This window comes from Vulpes vulpes, chromosome 4 (assembly GCF_048418805.1).
Source record: "Vulpes vulpes isolate BD-2025 chromosome 4, VulVul3, whole genome shotgun sequence".
NCBI lineage: Eukaryota > Metazoa > Chordata > Mammalia > Carnivora > Canidae > Vulpes > Vulpes vulpes.
Genome location: NC_132783.1, coordinates 51,682,724 through 51,704,525, shown reverse-complemented (window position 1 = coordinate 51,704,525; position 21,802 = coordinate 51,682,724). Strand labels below are relative to the sequence as shown.

Below are 21,802 nucleotides of genomic sequence, written 5' to 3'. Positions count from 1 at the left end.
CAGCCTAATTTTTTTCTACTAAAGCATTAACAGTGCATAGGATAGTAGATAATTTGCCCATCTATCCATTCATTTCATTGATATTTACTGAACTCTTCCTCTGTGAAAGCTACTGGACTAGATGATTTGTGATGTGCAAAGATAAAATATGGTTTCTAGCCTCAAAGAGATTATATGTAATAAGGAAATAAATATACATAAATGACTCAATTAAGGTTCTCTCCTTTAGTGTTGAAACAAAGGCAAGGAGAGCAATTCTGAGACATTTAAAGGATTCTAACCAGGTAGAAAGGTCTGAATTAGGCAGTGGTTATGGGAATTGAAGAAAGGGAATGAGTTAAAGGAATTTTCAAGTCAGAAAAGGGATCATTTGTTAGTTGGTTTTAGAAAGTAAGAAGATAAATCACCGATAGGGACTTGTGGTTTCAGTTGCAACAGATAAGGAGCTTGGAAGGCATCACTTCTCTTTTTTGCAACAACAACACAAGCTGAACAAACTGAAAATCAACAACTTTTCTTGGACTTATCAAAGAAATAAGGCCACAGAACAAATTAACACCACAAATATAGAGAATCACTACCAAAATCAATTTACATGGAACAGAGGCCACTAAAGCTCTACACAGGTAGGAACACTTAAATGGTAATTTTGTTGAATTACTGGAAGCTATGTGTAGACTAGCTTGACAATATGAAACTCCTGGGGGCCACATTTTTAAGAGAGAGCACACCCCTGAATGTCTCTTACCTTTCAAATTCCCACTGGGTTCTCATGGTGAAGAACCAATATAAACTCCTGTTGTGTTTTGGCAGAGAGGCAGAAAAAGAACTCTTTGAAATATGCCCAGTACATTTTCCATAACAAAGGCCTGCTCTCTAAACAAAAAACTTTATGCACCTAGGAGAGGGAAGGGCACTTAACCAATTCTAGCTCTCTCTATCCTTCTTCCTGTCTTGCCTGAGAAGGAAGAATAAAGTTAAGAAAGCCTTGTGAAGGTCACAGTCATCCCAGAGACACAGGCCTGCTAAAAGACTGATATTTAATCATAAGATTATAGAATATACTCCAACTCCTTACAATTACATCAACAATGTTCCAGGGTACACTGGATTATAGCTGAAAGAACACAAGACACAGACTCTATAAGGAGGTCTTAGAGTAGACAGCAGAGGAGACAAAAGAAAGGATAGTTAAGGAATCTGAGGCCTCTGGGACCTACAGCTAGATCAAACATTAAACACAGCCCAACTTTTAGCAAAACTAACAAAAACTCACACTATTTATTTCAGTTATTATTACTCGATACATCACCTCCAGCTTTCTTTTTTTTAACGATTTTATTTATGTATTTATTTATTTATTTATTCATTCATTCATTCATGAGAGACAGAGACAGAGAGAGGCAGAGACACAGGCAGAGGGAGAAGCAGGCTCTGTTCAGGGAGCCTGACATGAGACTTGATCCCGGGACTCCAGGATCACAACCTGGGCTGAAGGCAGCACTAAACCACTAAGCCATCTGGGCTGCCCCACCTCCAGCTTTTTAACAAATTACGAGATATGCTGAAAGGCAAGAAAAAAGGATAAGAAAAAGTAAGCAACAGAACTAAATTCATATAAACACATATTTTAAAATTATCATAGAGGAAATTAAAAATAATTGTAGTTAGTATATTAAGGGCTTTAATGGGGAAAATAAACAACATGCAAGAACAAATGGGCAATGTAAGCAGAGAAATGGAAACTCTAAGAAAATGAAATGCTAGAAATTGACATAAATGAAAAACTCCTTTGACTGGCTCATTAGTAAATTAGACACTGCCAAGGAAACAATTCGTGAGCTTGAAAATAGGTCAAATGAAACACAAATCAAGAAGGGAATAGAAACAAAATGGCAATATCTAAGAACTCTGTGCATAACTGGAGTACTAGAAGCTTAACATGTGCATAATTGAAGTACTAGAAGAAGAGAGAATGGAGCAGAAGGGATGTTTAAATTGTGGCCAAAACCTTTTTTCAAAATGAATGAATCTATCAAACCACAGATTCGTGGAACTCAGAGAATTCCAAGCAAGAAGTATAAAAACTCTGCACTTATACCCACCATTTTGAAGCTGCAGACAGCCAAAAATAGAGAGATCTTGAAAAACACCAGAGAAAGAAAATACCTTACCAAGAGAGAATTACAACGGACATCTCACCAGAAACCATGCCAGCAAGATATGGAGTGAAATACTTGTGATAAAAGAAGTCAAGAATGAATCAAGTTTCTTGATCAAGTTATAGGAGAAGTGATGTTATTAATTGATACCAGGATTATAGGAGAAATTATATGTTGCCCTCTGGGATGAAGATTTTAGATGTGAAAGTTTGAGTCAGACACACCTGGAACATAACAAGGGGCAAATCTCCAGAAAATAGTTAGAAATTTGGCACAAGATTTCAGAAGACTGGGGAGGAGAGATTGATAATAAATCTGGAACCATTAGTTTGTAGGTAATTGCTAATACAGTAAGTTGTTGAGGTAAAACATTTAAGGGGAAATGGGTGAGGTCTTCAGATAGAAACCTGGAAAGTATGAACTTTTAAAGAACAAAGTGAAATGAAATCTATTAAGGAGTTCAAAAAGTAGCTGAGGAGAAAATGTGCAGAAGTCCAATAAGAGTCCAATAAGATATTTTTAAAAAGGGATTTTTGTATTGCCAAATCTAAAGCTTAGATCAGGCTGAGGACTAAAAAAAAAATGTTTTTACTTACCACTGATGAGAGCACTTTTAATTAAGTTACTGCAGTGGAAACCAGTTTTCAGAGGCAAGAAGCTTGGACAATTATTTATTTATGGCTAAATTGAAAATGAGGGTATGGATTCTATAGCGTAGTTGCTCTTCCAGAAATCTCTTAATCAAAAGAAGAGAAAGTCAGAAAGACAAAGTTTTTGTTTATTGTTATGTTTGTCTTAGGAAAGTAGAAACTTAATCCAGTTTAAGGACTAAACCAGAACTAATAGAGAAAATATAAGCTAAAAGTTACTACACTTTAGAGGGCTTCTTTCTTCTACCAGTATTGTGAATATAAGTGAATAAATATGTAACCTTTCCCATACTACTCACAATTTTATATAAACCTAATTGAGTAATTCATGGAAAACTTATCCTTTCCTCCATCATCCTAGGTAATGGAAAGTGTTTGCTATGTAGGGCCAATGCATGGAACACTGATTATAAGAAGCAAAATTATACCTGTTGTCATAAATGCATATGCTTGTTTTACATATTCTAATAATCATCCTTTTTCAACTGATTTTCAATAGCACTGTGTTCCAAAGAGTGAGATTAGAAAAATGAAAAAAAGATGGAATTCCAACTCACACCTGCAATTGAGTCTCATAAACCTCACAAGGTAAACTGGGGGAGGAAAAGACTGTAAATCTTTTAAATACTCCCTAGATGATTTAGGTAAAGTCTTCCTTCACCCATTGTTGAAAACTACCTATCTAGTTTGCTACCCATGTACTTTGCTATTGGCTTCCTTTAAAACATAGCTTTTCTTTTCTTTCTGTTTCTTGCCTTTTTCTTTTCTTTCCGTTCTTTTCTTTTCTTATTATTATGTTATAATCCTGTGACTTGACTGCCTCTCTTCTTATGACATTAGGCATTGCCCAGCTGGATAAAATTAAAGTAGCAATAGAACAGAAATCATTTAAATCCATAGTTAAAGTGAACAGAAAGGTCTATTATTTTCAAGATAATATAATACCATTAAAGTGCAAATCTCTCAATGTGACAGGTTCAGAATAAAGACTTCATGAATTACAACTACAATTTCTGTGTTCAAGCAAAATAACTTGACAATTATTGACAGAAATAAGGTACCATTCACCTTTAAATATATTGCTTTCTAAATAAATCCCAGTCCGATGCCATTTAAAACTGTATGTTCAAGTTGTATACTTCCATAAGTTGCCATTTATTTTCTTTACAATCTTACCATTTTAATAGATTTACAATAACATCTTTTTGAATAGTTCTTGTATACTTTCTTAAGTTTAATTAACAAAACACTTACTGCTTTCTTCTGTATAAAGAGTACTTCATATCAAAAGGATTCAAAGACACCATTCTTTCCCTGCAGGTGCTTATAATTTATTCTTTTTACTCCATGTTTTTAGTGTCTAGTAAACATTCACAGAGCTTTAATTTTGTGGTGCTGGAGGAGGGTATTTATGTAATTTTTAAAGTTGCCTTTTCTCTATTCATTAAAAATAATTTGGGTGTGGGGGTCCTTTTATGGCTCAGAATAACTGTCTGCCTTGGCTCAGGCTCAGGTCATGATCACAGAGTCTGGGATCCGGTCCCATGGTAGGACTCCCTGCTCAGCGGGGAGTCAGCTTCTTCCTCTCCCTCTGGTTCTCCCCTTTGCTCATGCATTCTCTCTCAAATACATTTTTTTAAAGTCTAAAAATAATAATAATTTAGCTCTTTACTTAAGTTATTTTCCTCTTTACCCTCTGATGACGGAGTTCCTTATCAGACACATTCTCAAGAGTTCTTATGATTCAGAATCAGAAGGGAAGTTGGGCTGGAAGAAGGACACGTGGTACCTAAGTAAGTTCTGTAGGACACTTAGGAGAACTGCTGAAGTGTCTTTGGGAAACTGATAGAAGAGAATAGTATAATAATAAAAGTTATTGTTGTGAACTATGTGTTCTAGTAATTATGTTCAAGATATGTGACTGAAGATCTCTCATTGTTTTGGATTTCTTTTTTTGGTCCTGGGATATTTTCACTTGAATAGACTTATTCTGAGGGTGTACCATATGTGCCATAGATTCAGCAGGTTACATGATTGCTAAATACTTTTGAATAAATATTTAGATTTAATTTAAAACTAGGTTTAAGTTTAAAGGTGTATTTTTCATGTTACCATATAGACTCTGTAATTAACCTTTCTCAAAGTGGCATATTTTGTTGGATAGATTTACCATCATTTAATAACAATTCTTTAATTACTGCATACTTGTGGTTGCTTTGATATTTTGACCTTATAATAATGGATATCTATGGTATGGCCACTAATTGTCAATCATCAGAGGTTTTCTATTCTCCTTTCTTTTCTTTTCTCTTCTTTTTTTCTTTCCTTTTCTTTTTCTTTTCAATCTCTTCTTTTTTCTTTCCTTTTCTTTTTCTTTTCAACCAGCAACACTCAGATAGAATGAGGATGGGGTATGAGTATCAGGGCATTTATTTACAACCCCCCCCATGCCTAAAGGTAACATTATTCTTACTACATTTTTATATTATATGGAAAGGAATTTGAACAGTGATATCTCTGTTAATTTCACATACTGATTAGTGGTCAAAGTAAATTTGACTTTGATGAGACTAACTTGTCTAAAACATTTTGATCATTTTGATCTGTGTCAAGTTACGAAAATGTGGCGGTGCTCCCTAATTGTGTGGTGGTGGCTGCCCTCGAATTCTGCACAAAAGTCCACAACAGTGACTGTGTTCACTTAAACGATTGAGTGTGACTGAAGGCAAAACTACTGCTACAGATACAGACTTAAGTAGATATCTACACCCCTTACTTGTTCAAGAATCAAGTAGTGACTAAATAGGCAGATAAGAGTGTTTTATGTTAAGAGCCTGAAGAAATAAATAAAACTATATATATATATGTATATATAGTTTTTTAGATATGCTAATAACCCCTCATTTTATTTAATATTATCCCATGTTAGAAGTAAGAATCAGCATTTGGAGAACTTTGAAGGTAAGAGACATGGTAGAGAAAGATCATGGTTTATGTACTCTCTTTTTTTCTATCCTTTTCTACTTCTTTCTATTTGCTCATTTATTAATTATTGCAAAATTATATATAAACTCAATTACTTATATATAATCTGTAAGAAGGTGTAGCAATTGAAAACTACATCTACGTGTTGGTTTCCTGAGGATACTATAATAAAGTACCACCAACCATGTAGCTTAAGCAACAGAAATGTGTTGTCTCAGTTCTGAAAGCTCAATTCTGAGATTAAAGTGTCAGCAAGACTGTGCTCCCTTTGAAGATGCTAGGGAAAGATTTGCCCCAGGTCTCTCAGCTAGCTTCTGGTAGCCTCTTGGTTTGTGACAACACACACTCCAATCTTCACATGGTATTTTCCTCATGTACATTTCTCTGTGTCCAAATTTCTCCTTTTTATAGGCATCAGTCATATTGAAGTAAGGGCTTACTCTAATATACTCTCATTTTAACCAATTACATCTGCAATGACTCCATTTCCAAACAAGGTCATGTTCTGAGGTTCTAGGGGTTAGCACTTCAGCATATGAATTTTGAGGGAACATATTCAATCCTTAGTAGACTATTACATAATTAAAGTTGTTTAGAAGGAGGATCCTTTATCATTGAAACACTATCAACAGAAGATTATTTCATTTCCTTGTGTTCATGGATACTTCTCTGCCTACTTGAAACTCATACCTCCTCCCATGTAGTGAATCTCATCTCTTAACACTTGAAGGATTTCCTTCCCTTAATTATTTGTTCTTTCCCTGTATTTCTAACTTATTCCTCCTTGTTTGGAAATGGAGTCAACAAAAAATGGTGGCACTTGCATTTACCCCATACATCTTCCAGACAACTTCGTGTCATCCTTGACCCTTTCCTCTCTCATCTGTGCCTCCCATGCTGCCCATATCTGGTAGAGCCCACCTTCTAAATAGCTTGCAAAACTATTCCCACAGCCCTGTCTTAGTTTAACTACTAGATCATTAAACCAGCCCCCTATCTCTTTGTCTTTTGGTCTTTGTCCCATCTAGCCTGTCTTCCATATCCTACCTACAGTAAACTGTGTAAATTTAAATCTGATCATACTCTTCCATGGATTAAAATTCTTTATTGATACATCAAAGCCTTCTGAATAAAACAACTTATTATTGTGGCACAAATGATTTTCATGATTTGGTTCTGAATTGTGTCTTCTTGCCAGTGTATACCTCTCCATACCATTACACTAAAATATTTGTTCCCTGAGCTCTTACAATGGTTTCCTTTACTTCAGAAATTCTCATCATCCTATATTTGCTTGGAAAATGCTTCCCTTTCTTTATTTACTAATTCTTCTGACCATTGAGATTCTGGTTAGATACTTCTTTCTCAAAAAAACTTTCTCTAATTCTATGACCTTAGTCTCTGTATTTGTATATGTATTTGTATTTGTTTATGCAACTTGGTGACTTAAAAAAAAACACTTATAAGTCTTTTATCAGAGTATCACAAAGCTGAAATTAAGGTACCATCCAGTTGTCCAACTCAGGAGCTTCAGAGAGTTTTTCCAGCCCATCCCTTATTTTGGAAGAATTCACTTCCTTGGCACTGAAGATTTGAGGTCCCATTTCCTTGTTCTTCTTATGATATCCCATCTCACACAGCCCTTTCAACCCTCAAAATATCAGTAGTGAGTCAAGTTCTTACTTGGAATATACCTGACTTCTGCCTCATGTGTCTAGATTAGGCCAACCCAGATCATCACCCTATTTTAAGGTCAGCTGTACTGTAGAACATAATATAACCACCGGAGTGATATGTTCATAGATTCTGGAGATGAGGGCAGGACAAATTTGGGATTGCTCTTTTAGACATTCTGCCTATCATACCTAATTGTGGTTGTTTCTTTTATATATATGTGAGTAAATCATTGTGGGAAAAATACATACCATGATCCCCATTTTATGAGGGAAATTGAGACTCTCCAAAAGTAGTGCAGAATACTAGTGAGATTCACTGGTTTTCTGTTAATGCAGACTTGGGTTTATTTAGTCGTTTTTTTTAGTTTTTTTTGGTGTAAGAAAGTTGTTAAAACATTAAAAAAAAATGTAGTTAATACCACCCTCCCGGCAAAAATGTGAATATCCACTGACAATGCATGAAAAACATTTATTATTTCAGAATTTCAATAAATTGTACTTTTATTATCAGTAATTGATTTGTGCAAGGTCACAACATTCAGATGCAATCTTGTTTCTTGAAGGAAAGATAGCAATTGGTAACAAGAAAAACATTGCTAGATTTGTAGGGTTTTCTCCTTTATTAGGTAATAGCTTTTAGGATAGTTTAGTGTTTTAATGATAATCTAAAACTTCTCAGCACTTTTCAATTTATAGAATCTTTAAGCCAAACATTTTGTTTTATATGGAAGTTAATTATATAGCTAGGCACAGTATTCAGGCATTTGCTACATAAGCAGACATTCAAAAGTATATCTATTTCATAAGTTGAAAAGGCTACTTATTCCAAATTCATGTATATGCCATCTTAAAAGACTCCTGCTTTACAACATACATATAATGAGTATTTGAAGACACCACTATGTATGTCGTTGCTATCCATTAGTGCTCTAAAAAAGAACAAAGCATGACCTTTTTTCATTTCCTTACTGTCTAATACGGGTTTATGTTTTGTAGCTGTGATCTGTAGCATCAGCTAATATTCATTGCTTTTTTGCAGCTTAATTTTGTGACCTCTCAGACTGCCTGAAACCAGTGCTTAAATTGAGTCACATTATCCACGATTCCTTTGTAGCGCAGCGTTGAACTTTTTGCCTTTTTTTTTCTCCCCAGAATTCTACAATTAGTCTTGAATCCCTGAAAAACCACCCTAAAACATTATTTAATCTGTATTCTTCATTATTGTCACAATTCAACACCCTATATAAAACAGAAGCTGCATATCTTTTTTTAGGATCGACTAAATTAGGGATATCTTTCCTCTCTAGTTTTTACTCTATTAACATATAAAACTAGAATGCTTTTATTCTCCCTTTACTATGCAAAAGATGCATATGTATTGCCAACCAGTGCCCAATATTATTCATACTGCACTCCTGTCTGTCTGAAGGCAGCATAAATGTCCAGGGCCCAAGAGCTGACCCAACTCCCTTGTCCCAGGGAATGGCAGAAGGTGCCCACTACCTGTGGCCAGAACTTCCAGCACTATTTTTTTATGATATTTAAAAATGTTTTGGATAGAGAGGCAACACGTTGACACTCAGATGAAATGTAGATCTCTCTTACTTAAATCTCCCAGTGAGACACGGCTGCCAAGCAGGGCCATGCGGGAAGTTGCTCTCAGGCTACAGAGTTTACAGCAAACTCCAGCTCTAGGGGTAATTTATGTATGGCAAACTGCATGAGATTAGCTAGATTTCCAAGGTTCCCTAGGGATTGGTTAAATTGAATAATTTCAAGAGCTCTGGGACAGAGAGGAGCTGACCCTAGTTGCCTGGTACCTTTTTTGATAGGGCTGGTACATAATGGCCCTAAAATTTGAGGGCCCAATAAGGGAAGTATTTGGAATGTGGATTTAATTAGTTGTTCAAGAAGGGGATCTAACTGGCTTCTAACCAAGGCCTCAAAACATGTTCAGGATAGCATTTTAAACAAAATGAAAATAAAACAACTGTGTTACATACTTCTGGGTATGGAATGGGATGTGTTCATTGTCTTTGGTTACTTTTCCTTCTCAAAAACTAAACTTGTAGTTATGTTCAAACATAATTCTCTTACTTCATTCAGTATGTTAAAGGATAAAAGGCCCTCTATTTCTTATTTAAAGCATGAAAAGCAAGAGGTGCCTGGCTGGCTCATTTGGTGGAACATGCAACTCTTGATCTCAAGGTCATGAGTTTGAGCCCCAAACTGGGCATGAAGCCTACTTTAAAAATAATAATTATAAAAGTAAAACATGAGAAGCAAGCAAGCATGACTTCATAAGAGAAAGGAGTGTTTAATAGGGTATTTCTAACTATTTCATTTTTCTTTCTTATAAAATCAATGTTGTGGGAAGAGTCACAATCACTTACCTTATTTAAAAAATACAGGTATCATATGACAATTATGTCTGTCTTCTGTGAAGAAAAAAAAGTGCTGGTATCAGAGAATTTTAAGATCTCTTAAGGATAATTTTTCCCCAAGAATTTTGTATCAAGCAAGGTTAATGAGACAATATAAATTAATACTACTTTATTATTTGTTAATTGTCTTTGCTCAGAAGCTCTTTGTTGATTAGTTTATAAGACATTTGTATCTTAAGTAGAGTTCATAATGATTTTGATGAAACCTAAGGATTTAGGAGATCAGAAAACTAATTTGGCATGCTTACGAACTCATTCTATGACCCTGGAAACTTATTTTTCATCCTTATGCCTACAGAATACAGTCATTTTAAGAAGGCTTTGGAAAATGAAATAAAAAAAAAATTAATTTTACTTTTAACCGGCACCCTTCAAAAAATACTGGATGAAGCAAATAACAGAATAGTAATAACTTTGAGTAAATATTTTTATAAGGATTATGACTTAGATTAACATATTCTGTTCACTTACTGTATAGAAAAAAATAAGATAAAGTACATTAAAATAGTTATGTAACACAGGTTTTTTTATTAATGTAATTAATTTATTTACTTTGATAAATCTAAGAGCTTCTAACAACTTAGTAATAACAAACCCATAGTCTCATGGAACTGTTTTAAAATCCTAGCAGATTTCTCAGTGAAGTTAATGTCCTTAACAATTCCAAAAAATGTAGGAATACAACAAATTTTGTTGAGAGACTAATGAAAACAACCTAAAGGTCTTAGTATTATTATTAATTGTATCCTTTTGTTTGACCTTTGCTACTCTTGCCTTTTCTGCTTCATTTTTATGCCTAAAGCCCTTACTTATCCAGCAGTGTACCATTTTTCCCAGTAACTGGTCAGGAAATACTCTGATAGCAAAAAGAAATTCTGCACATAACATCTGTTTTACAAATTATAAAGCCCCCTATACAAATATTAGGTATTGTTATCATTATCTTTTGAGTGGTAAAATCAGTAAGAAGTCTTAATATTTCTTAAGAGTAACATTGGCAAATGAAAAGATTATGCTGATATCCAAAGTCTCTTCTTTGATTGCTTGAAAATACAGCCAATATACCACTGTGTCAAGTTTAATTCAATGTAGAAAGAAAACTTTTCATCATGTAGCATTATTAATGTTGAAACGATTTATAATTTTTCAATTATTTTAAACTAAATAATTAGAATGGTGTTTTTATTGACTTCATTTTCAATATTAGAAAAGCAATTTCTCTTATGCTCCTGTTCAGATGACTATATGCCTATAGAGCTTTACTTCTCTAGCTACTCAGGTATTGCAGATAGCATAGTACTCTAAAACTCAGTTAACATAAGAATCATATGAGGTCAGTTATTTAGGGAGAGCTGAAAAACGCATTGTCAATTATCATACATTTCTGTGTTTTCTAATCTCTGCCCTGCTGTTCTCTCCTACCATATTCCTGTTTCTTTCTTTTCTTTTTCCACTTGTTCATAATACTCTGTTCTTGTTTTGTCTGATAGAGTTGTTTCTTTCATTTTTTTAAATCTTGTAAACTCTTGTTTACAAGAGTGAGAAAATAACTTATAAATCATAAAGTAAAGCCCTCCAGAGAGAAAACCTGAGGTTTATCAATAGAGTCATGGTGACTCAATACCAATTTTGATATATGTTTGTAACTAGTAGTCCAGAATTATGGTGATAATTTTACCTGCAGAATTATGTAGAAGTATGTGAGTTAGAAATTACATGATTTTTAACCTATGTTTCTAATTTTAGCATAAGATCATTTTTAAAATGATTTATAGATTCTACTTGCCTTTTTGGGCACTTGATTTCTGTTTATATAAAAGTCTGAAACAATGAGTAGGTTCTAATTCTAGGCAAAAATGAATTATAGAATATATGGGACTGAAGTCAGCTAACTGAATTTGGAACAAATTACCCAAGTATCTGGGTATCTGGCTCTAACTTTCCAAATTTATCAAATAACAGTACAAGAATAAGATAATTTGTAAGCTATTTTTATATGTTTGTCTGATTCTCTAGTAATTTATGCAATAAGGACATAAATCTTCCTTTCTTGCATGAAATCAGCTATTTGAAAAGTGCACTATTTAAACTATAACTTAAATCACATATGTCGTAAATTAAATCACAAAATATTTTATTTCAAAACTAGCTGCATACATTTTATGTGACTATAATGAGTCATAATTTATACTAATTCTAATTCTAATAATTTGGAGTTTGTCCACATGTGCTACAGTGTCTAAAAAGTCACCCCGAAATCAGTGGCTTAAAATAAGAATTTTATTTGTTCACAATTTTGCAGGTCAGGAATTTGGGAATAATTCAAGTTAGGCAGTTAAGGTGAGGTATCGGTGTGGGCTTCTATCACCTAAAAGTTCCACTGGGTAGATGTGTGAGATGGCTCACTGTCATGGCTGGCAATTAAAGCCAGGTATCCTTTCACAGCTCTTAGGGGGCTGTCAAAAGAAGTGCATGTGGTTTTACTTTTCAGCTTGCCTGTGGGGTTCTTTCTGCAAGGAATAACCTAAGAAAGGAGCATTCTTTTTATATATATGTATAAATTTTTTTTTATTGGTGTTCAATTTGCCAACATATAGAATAACACCCAGTGCTCATCCCGTCAAGTGCCCACCTCAGTGCCTGTCACCCAGTCACCCCCACCCCCCGCCCACCTCCCCTTCCACCACCCCTAGTTCGTTTCCCAGAGTTAGGAGTCTTTCATGTTCTGTCTCCCTTTCTGATATTTCCACTCATTTTTTTCTACTTTCTGAAAGGATCATTCTAAGAGACCAGTTGTGGAAGCTGAAAGGCCTTTTCTTATCCAGTCCTGGAAGTCATGTAGAGTTAATTCCATGATATCCTATTGGTCAAACAATAAAACCAGACTAGATCCAAGGAGAGAGCATTGGCCTCCATCTTTCAGTAGAAATAGTAGCAAGAGATTTGTAGCCATCTTTAATCTACCCCATATGAGTTCCATATTTATAAATAATTACTGAGTTTAGAAATAATAGAATTTAATTTAAAAAATAGAATTGAATTTAAGTCCTAAAATTGTGCTTGAATGAGAAAAAGAAGATGTAATTATTAAAGTATAGTTTCCTATTAATGAACAATATGCATGTAAATAAGCACAAGATTAGTCTGACTCTCAGTTTCAGCTCAGGTCATAATCTCAGGGTCATGAGATTGAGCCCGGCATCAGGCTCTGCAGTGAAGAGAGAGTTTGCTTAAGACTCTCTCCCTCTGCCCCTCCCCACCTCACTCTCTCTCTCTAAAATAAATAAATCTTTAAGCACAAGCTTAAATTGGTTACATTAGCCTACAGGTTAATGGAATAATCTGATTTGAAAAATCAAGACTATTAAAATCCAGTTAATTCTACACATCAATATGATTTCTAATTCAAGAGATCATCCTGCCAAATACATCCTAGAAATCTGCCCACATAGTAAAAATATTGAGAGAATATTGCTATTGGTTTTCAGCTAAGAATGTTGTTCAAGGGATCTTATTTTGTGTTAGACTAATATTTCTCTGAATATCGACACATGTATATATAACAACTAAAAATGAAACTCTAGATAACTAAAATTCATTTGCATAGTGATTCATAGAGGCTTTTTTAAAAAATTGGCTTCTGATAACATACGATAAATATTTAATGGGTTAGTATATAAGTAAATGCAAATGATATATTATCACCTATCCGATTTAAAACTATGAGATTATGAACTTCTTGAAAAAGTTCCCCAGGAACAAAATCAGAGAAACGTATGAAGTGGGCATATTTTTTTGGAAAACCAAATGTTTTTAATAGTTCCTATTAGTCATAATACGAAGAATCTTCCATTTTAAATTAATTGACAATTTTTTAAAGATTTTATTTATTTATTCATGAGAGACATAGAGAGAGAGGCAAGAGACACAGGCAGAGGAAGAAGCAGGCTCCATGCAGGGAGCTCGATGTGGGACTCGATCCCAGGACTCCAGGATCATGCCTTGGGCTAAAGGCAGAAGCTCAACTGCTGAGCCATCCAAGGCGTGATCCTGGATCATCATAATCCTAATCATCATAATCCTAATGATTATATTGCTTACCTGGTAATCTTGTGGATTTGAGCTCCTGCACATCAGTTACAGTGTTTGATGCTAATAAAATAGCCTATCTGCTAAAGTGGAGGGGGGAAAAAAGAAGTCCACTGAGGCTGGAGAACAAACAACACTTGAAATATTAATACTGCATGAAATGATGTACGATTTAGGTGCTATCGAACATGCCCTTACTCTCAGGGATATCTTACTCAGCCAACAAGGGCACTGTGGGTAGAAGACCATAATCCAGGCCTGTATATGTGTAAAGCAAGGATACATAAAACATCTTGTGTTTCAGTTTTATAGGAATGAGCAAAGGTTGTAAAAAAATTGAAAATGAAATATGTAGCAGATAATGAAAGGGGCTATATTCTATGCTGAAGAGTATTGCCATCTTTATTTTCCTGAAAGAGGTGATTAGCTGTTAAATAAGAAGAGATGTAATTTATTCCCAATAGGAAAATACCTCTGGCAGATAGGGAATATGACAGAGAGAAAACTAGTTTAGAAACTTAACTGCATTAAGCCAGGAAAGAAGCAATGAATACTTAGAGTTAAGTTAATGAGGATGGAGAGAGGGAGTCCAAGAAATATCAAGGAAATAGAAATGAGAGAGTTTGGTATCAGATTTGATTCAGAGCGAATTAAAAAACCTGAGAGTACAGGATGGCTTCCTACTTATTTTAGGAAATAGAAAGATATGAGAAGTAGAAATGAATTTTTCAGGTAGAGGGAAATGAATGAGATGAAGTTTGCCCTGGAGTGTCTATAGGACAATGTGAGTATACACTTAATAAGTAACTTTATTTATGAGTTGAAGCTTGAAATACAGATGAGTCTAGATTAAGGATTTGTACCTGAGAGTTACCAGCATACAGTAATATAGGCCCTAGACATGAATGAATTGTGTACACAGAGGCTGTGGCTGAGTGTACTTGCTGAGAAGATTAAATGGCCAAAGATAAAGCTATAGTGAAAGGAACAAGTATTAAAGAGACATAATTAAAGACAAAGACTGTATCATGGTAATTGGTTTGGGAATTAATATTTAATTATAGCAGGGGAACAAATGGTAGGTAAAATTATCTCTTTTAAACTATAGCCATTTGTCTATTCACTATGTATGCACAAGAACGGGAGGAAAGAATTTAGGATGATTCACTAGTTCTGTTGTGGACAACAAAATGGACAAACATATCAAAAGAAAATGATTGATTAAAAAAACATATGGGCATTAAGGAGGGCACATGATATGATGAGCACTGGGTGTTATACTATATGTCCGCAAATTGAATTTAAATTTAAAAATATTAAAAAAATAAAAAATATATATGTGTATATTATATAAAATAACATCTTTGGATACATTAGCTTGTTTATTTTGAAACTTAGAATATATTACGAAAAATATCACACTGTAGAGAAAATTTCAGTTTCATTAATCCTATGCAATTATCTCCCACTGTGAGAAGCTGACTTTCCTTATCTGGAGCAAAGTGAAAGGACTAAGCCTATTATGCTGTCTCTTTGATGTTTTTATAGGATATAATGAAAGATGAATGCTCACTGCTGAAGCTGCAGCTGAAAGAACGGGATGAACTCATTTCCCAACTTCAGGAAGAGCTGGTAAGTGATAAAAATACTTGGCCCACAAGTATACTTTCCTTGCAAGGTTATTTGCTGTAAACCCTCCAACAACTTCTTTGTTGAATGTAATATTATTTATAAATTGATAGTGCTTCAATTGGATTCATTATTAATTTTATAGTCCTATAGTAATGGTGATTTGAAAATCTGAAAAATAAAATGGTCTATAATCTATATTGAACTTTGTATAATTCTAGAAACAGATTATTAAACCAAGGTTACATGTTCTAGTTGTATCTATCAAAAATTGTAGGGCAAAAATAAATAAATACAATAAATTAATTAATTTAAAAAAATTGTAGGGCAGCCTGGGTGGCTCAGCGGCTCAGCATCGCCTTCGGTCCAGGGCCTGAACCTGGAGACCCAGGATCAAGTCCCACGTTGGGCTCCTTGTATGGAGCCTGCTTCTCCCCCTGTGTCTCCGCTTCTCTCTCTCTATCTCTCATGAATAAATTTAAAAAAAAGTCTTTAAAAAAATTGTAAAGATAAGGCCATATTTTATTTTGTAAAGTGTAATTTAACCTCAGACTGCCCTACCTAGAGATACAATCATGTATTATGAAGTTGTCAAAAATCTTAAAAAAAATAGGTTTTACTTTTTTCACAAAGCTACCAAAAAATATTAACTTAATGAGATTTATTTATGTAATATCCATATTATATAAAAATCATACAAACTATTAAATGTTAATGTTTTCAGGATGTTTTAAAATGTGATGTTATAAAAAAGTATTAAGTTAAACTTATAATCTTAAAACATTTTGGTAGGTAACAAGAATAGCAGTGTGCATTACTTTTCTAAGTATGTGTTTTCAACTTATATATGTATATCAACAATAGTTTGCCATAAAATTTACTGAGTTAAATAAAAAATGATATGTAAAATAAAAATGAAAAAGAGAGGAATGAAAGGAATTTTAATTTGAGAGTTCCTAACAATACCTATAAAATGAAAAAAAAAATTACAGAATAAGAGAACTGACTCATTATTAAGATAAAAAAACAAATTCTAGTTAATAATGTTCTTTATGATGTCAGAGTTGACTATATTAACAATGATATATTACATAATTATTTGATACAATTAAATGACAAAACAGATTTTATAGACCATCAAGCTCCTGAGAGTTCTTAACATATTAGTGAGATAGCAGACAAATTTAGAACATATTTTATTGATTATTGGCAATAGACAATGTTTTTAATGAAACTTGAACTTTATGAAGACTGTGTTATGATTGAGTTGATTCTAATTATTGGCTTCATAAGCATATTATTGGTGCTTTAGGAAACATATAAACCAGTGTTTAAGCAAGTAATAGTACTATAGACAAAAGGAACATGATTTACATTACTGGGAATAATTTTATGTAAAGAAGTAATTGATTTATTATAAATTTTCTTTATTATACTAGGAAAACATTTCTATATTTAATAAAACTATGTTATGTGATCAAGCTTTGTTAATGTGGCAGAGAAAAAAATCACTGAGTTGAATAAAAATCATGTAGATATTAAAAGTTGCATAGAATCATCCATTTTAACACAACAGAAAATCTACCACACTTTTCAGAGAATGCATATTTTTGGAGGATTAACTCAGAAGTATTCATATTCCCCCCTGAACATTAATTGTGATCAGATCTAAAACATAGCAGCATATAGACGACATCAGACCTCATTTCTTAAATGAAATGAGAAAGAAAATGATTACTTCAAAAGCCAATATTACATAGTTATACTTAAAGCATTTTACTACCTCTTCCTCCAAAAAAAAAGAAAGTCTTCTTGTTGACATAGTAAAATGATATTCAAGAGTTTGTTTTGTTTTGTTTTTCTTTTTCTGTATAACTTGAATGACTCAAAATGACTATTAGCCTCTAAAATTTCCTGGGTAACAATCAAGGTATTATTTCCATTTTTGTGCTATGTAGTTTGCATAATCATTTTTGATATTTAAATAGGAAAATGTTAACTTTTGAAAACAAAGTTGGTCTTATTAAAGAGGACCAAAGCTAAAGAAGAAAGTGCGTACGTAATTTGGGGATTTAAGGAAGAAGAGGCATACAAAAAAGAAAAGGCATCATTAAAACTGGATTTGCAACATAGAGGAGGGATACAACCCCATAAAAACAATGTAACCTACTTGGAATCGATTAAAAATTAAGTCTTAGGACTTTTGATTCTGAAAACAAATAACTTGTGACATTTTGACAAGGTGGATATTAAACTTCATCTTTATACATTACATACCTAAATTTGAAAATTTTGAAACATTTTATTTTATTTTATTTTATTTTATTTTAATTAATTTTTATTGGTGTTCAATTTACCAACATACAGAAAAACACCCAGTGCTCATCCCGTCAAGTGTCCACCTCAGTGCCCGTCACCCATTCCCCTCCAACACCCGCCCTCCTCCCCCTCCACCACCCCTAGTTCGTTTCCCCGAGTTAGGAGTCTTTATGTTCTGTCTCCCTTCCTGATATTTCCCAACATTTCTTCTCCCTTCCTTTATATTCCCTTTCACTATTATTCATATTCCCCAAATGAATGAGAACATACACTGTTTGTCCTTCTCCGACTGACTTATTTCACTCAGCATAATACCCTCCAGTTCCATCCACGTTGAAGCAAATGGTGGGTATTTGTCGTTTCTAATTGCTGAGTAATATTCCATTGTATACATAAACCACATCTTCTTTATCCATTCATCTTTCGATGGACACCGAGGCTCCTTCCACAGTTTGGCAAGATACATCCACAAAGGCAAAAGAAACAAAAGCAAAAATGAACTATTGGGACTTCATCAAGATAAGAAGCTTTTGCACAGCAAAGGATACAGTCAACAAAACTAAAAGACAACCTACAGAATGGGAGAAGATATTTGCAAATGACGTATCAGATAAAGGGCTAGTTTCCAAAATCTATAAAGAACTTATTAAACTCAACACCAAAGAAACAAACAATCCAATCATGAAATGGGCAAAAGACATGAAGAGAAATCTCACAGAGGAAGACATGGACATGGCCAACAAGCACATGAGAAAATGCTCTGCATCACTTGCCATCAGGGAAATACATTTTAGAAACCAGTTTAGCTGTTGTTTCCTATTATAATAGGTTATAATAGATGTATACGTTGGAGCTAGCTTAGTTCTCTGTTGTTTATCATGGGTTTTTCATTTCTTGACCACTGCTATTATAAGAATTCTATGTACCTTATAAATCAAATTTAGACGTAATTATATCAAGAAAGGATTTATATCCAACTTAATAAACTTATTTTTTGTATGATTGGTTACTTATTCAGCCTCACTTTGACAGTTTCAGGAGTATTAAGAAGTTAATTGGAAAAAGAAAAGGTAGTTGGGGCAGCATGGTGTTGGGGCAAAAGAGAGGTTTTTAAATGCAAGTTCTGGGTTATTTTTAGAGCAGGGTTTTCCAACAGCAGCTCTATTGACATTTGGTACCAGATTATTTTTGGAAGTACTATGCTTTGTAGGACGTTGAGCAGTATCCTGCCCTCCTCTATCCTCTATCCAGTAGTACCTTCCACACATTGCCAAATGTCTGCAGGGGCAAAATTTCCCCCATTTGAGAACCATTGCTTTAGGGTTATTAGAGTATAGTCCCCAATAAAACTGTAAGTTCTAGGATGACTGTCTATCTCTTGGTACCTAGTGAATGAAGTAAAAAGAAGTAAATGAATGAAGCAAATGTGAAGTAAAAGAAATGAATGAAGTAAAAGAAAAGTGCTATAGAATGGATGAGCTGCTTCTTTGGCTATTACATAAATAAATCTTTGCATGGTATTTTAGGCTGCGAGAGCTGCCATACAGAACACCATGTACCTTGAAATATGAAGGATACTGCTATGGATTGAATTGTGTCCTCCCAAAAGTTAATATGTTGAAGACCTAACCCCCATGGTGGAAGGGCGGTGCTCTTGTCTTTTACCCTTCTTATAAGGGCACTAATCCCACCATACGGCCCTATCTTTAAGACCTGATCTAATTTGATCTAATTGTAATCACCTTTCCAAATCCACACCCCCAAATACCATCACATCAGTGGGGGTTAGGACTTTAATGTGATTTGGGGGGACGTAATCCTTTAGTCTGTAAGGGAAGTAAGGGTATCAGAGGTCTTATGGAATTCTACTCCTTCAATACAACCACTTAATGATAATGGTTATAATTTTACTGTTTTCATATATCCTAATTCTCTGTAAGATTCTAATTGACAAAAAAATCATATCTGAGAATAAAAATCAAACCAAAAACCTGGACAAGATTAATGCTAAAGACTGCTAGGAGTTACTGGTTCTGAGTAGGAAATGAGATGAAAAACAGTGACATGTACTTCACTGAGAATTATTCAACATCTTGTTAATAAGGATATTAGCTGAAAGCATGAAAAAGAGCCAACTTTCAGAGTCAGAAATGATAGGAAATCTTTTCTTCTTAATAATTAAATATTTGGATATATATTTAAATATAAGTTTGTACTTATTGTGTAGAATATATTTTAACTTTTTGTGGTTTTTTTGTGTTTTTTTTTTTTATTTAAACTTTTTGAATATTAGAAGTAGAACTCTCCCACCAGCACTGAGATTTAGGGATTTTATGAACTTGCTTCAGGATTTTAATGCATTGGTATAGATTTAGACCAAAAATCTAAACATAATGGGTTAAAGTAAGAATACTCTATCAGAATCAATATAAAAGTTACTTAAAATAAATTATTTTTAACTTTGTTTACCTTTGACTATTCGCGACATAAAGCAGAGAAGTATTTTTTCCCACTTATGAGAAAGTTTGATTCTTTCTCTGGCTGTTAAGTGAAGGTCGTGTTGAAGATTGCAATGTGATTTTATTGCTAGTATAAAACTGAGGGACATGGTAAATATTGCCGCCTTGTTCCTAAAATAAATCTGAGAGATTTATCATAAACATTGGTGGTGAAGTATGTAGCCTTGTGTTTTGGCGGGGTATTTTCTTGTAAATTATTTTTAATCTTGTAAATGACTTCAGAAATTTTATAAATGGTTTCACAGTATAGATGAAAAGTGTGCCCTATATGACTTCAGAAATTGAAGAAAGTGGGTTTGGCGTTTATTAATGGATTGATTCAAAATATTTTGAAGAAGTTGAAGCTAAGTAACTTAAAAGTAAAAATAACTTTTGTTGGACCTACGACTGTCAATAGTAAAATTTAATTGCCCTAATTAGGATTAGTACACTATGCTATGTGTTTACTATTATGTTTTACCAGTAATTTAAATGCCTACTACTTTATCAAAAATGAATGTGTGTGGATTGCCACACTAAAAAAGGTGAATTCTCAGTAATTTATGATTCTAAATGTTTATAATTTGTACCATTTTACTCTTCCCTTTGAAACTTTTGTTCATTTTGTAGCTGATCTGAGTAAAAAGCATCAGATACCACTTTTTACAGTATACTTATTTAAAAACATGTTTCTATTTAAAAGGTCAGTTTAAATGAATAACCCCAAAATAAGATTTCAGCCAAAAAGCATACAAATTGTGTGAAAATATACTTAAAACATCCTTCATTAAAACAAAGGTAAAGCCAAATAAAAATACTTCCTATGTTTACCTTCATAATCTTGTTTACCACGTAACATTAATAGTTGTAACAAATAGTTTTTACTTCATTCTGACCTTAGTCATCACATGTTTCTAAGCTAAAGAGTAAGGGGATGCATTGACTGTGAAGCATTTAAATGGGTAAGAAAACTGACTAAAAGCCATCTGCATTTACCAGAGGCCAACAATTCTAAAAATGTCAGTTATAAAACTCCTCCCTGAAAGACATGCCGTTTTGTTTGTTTTCTTGCGGATCTGAATCCTAATTTAGTAACTTCAGGTTATAATGTTTACATTTTACATACCTTAAAATTTCAGCTAGCATGTTATTACTCATCTCTTAATAAACGTTGTATTTGGGGGGCACCTGGGTGGATCAGTGCTGTTAAGTGTCTGTCTGCCTTTGGCTCACGTTGTGATCCCAGGGTCCTGGGATTGAGATCCATGTTAGGCTCCCTAGAGGGAGCCTGCTTCGCCCTCTGCCTATGTCTCTGCCTCAATGTGTCTCTCATGAGTAAATAAATAGGAT

General features: G+C 33.8%; 1 protein-coding gene across 5 annotated transcripts in view; it reads left to right on the top strand.

Annotated features, from left to right (window-relative positions):
• The window catches only part of CCSER1 (coiled-coil serine rich protein 1), a 1,368,919-nt gene that overhangs the window by 628,144 nt on the left and 718,973 nt on the right, over positions 1–21,802 (top strand). For all 5 annotated transcript variants that reach the window (XM_072755652.1, XM_072755653.1, XM_072755654.1 and 2 more), the window contains exon 8: positions 15,555–15,638. In XM_072755652.1, coding sequence (XP_072611753.1) covers positions 15,555–15,638 — 84 coding nt within the window. The remainder of the gene's footprint in view (positions 1–15,554; positions 15,639–21,802) is intronic.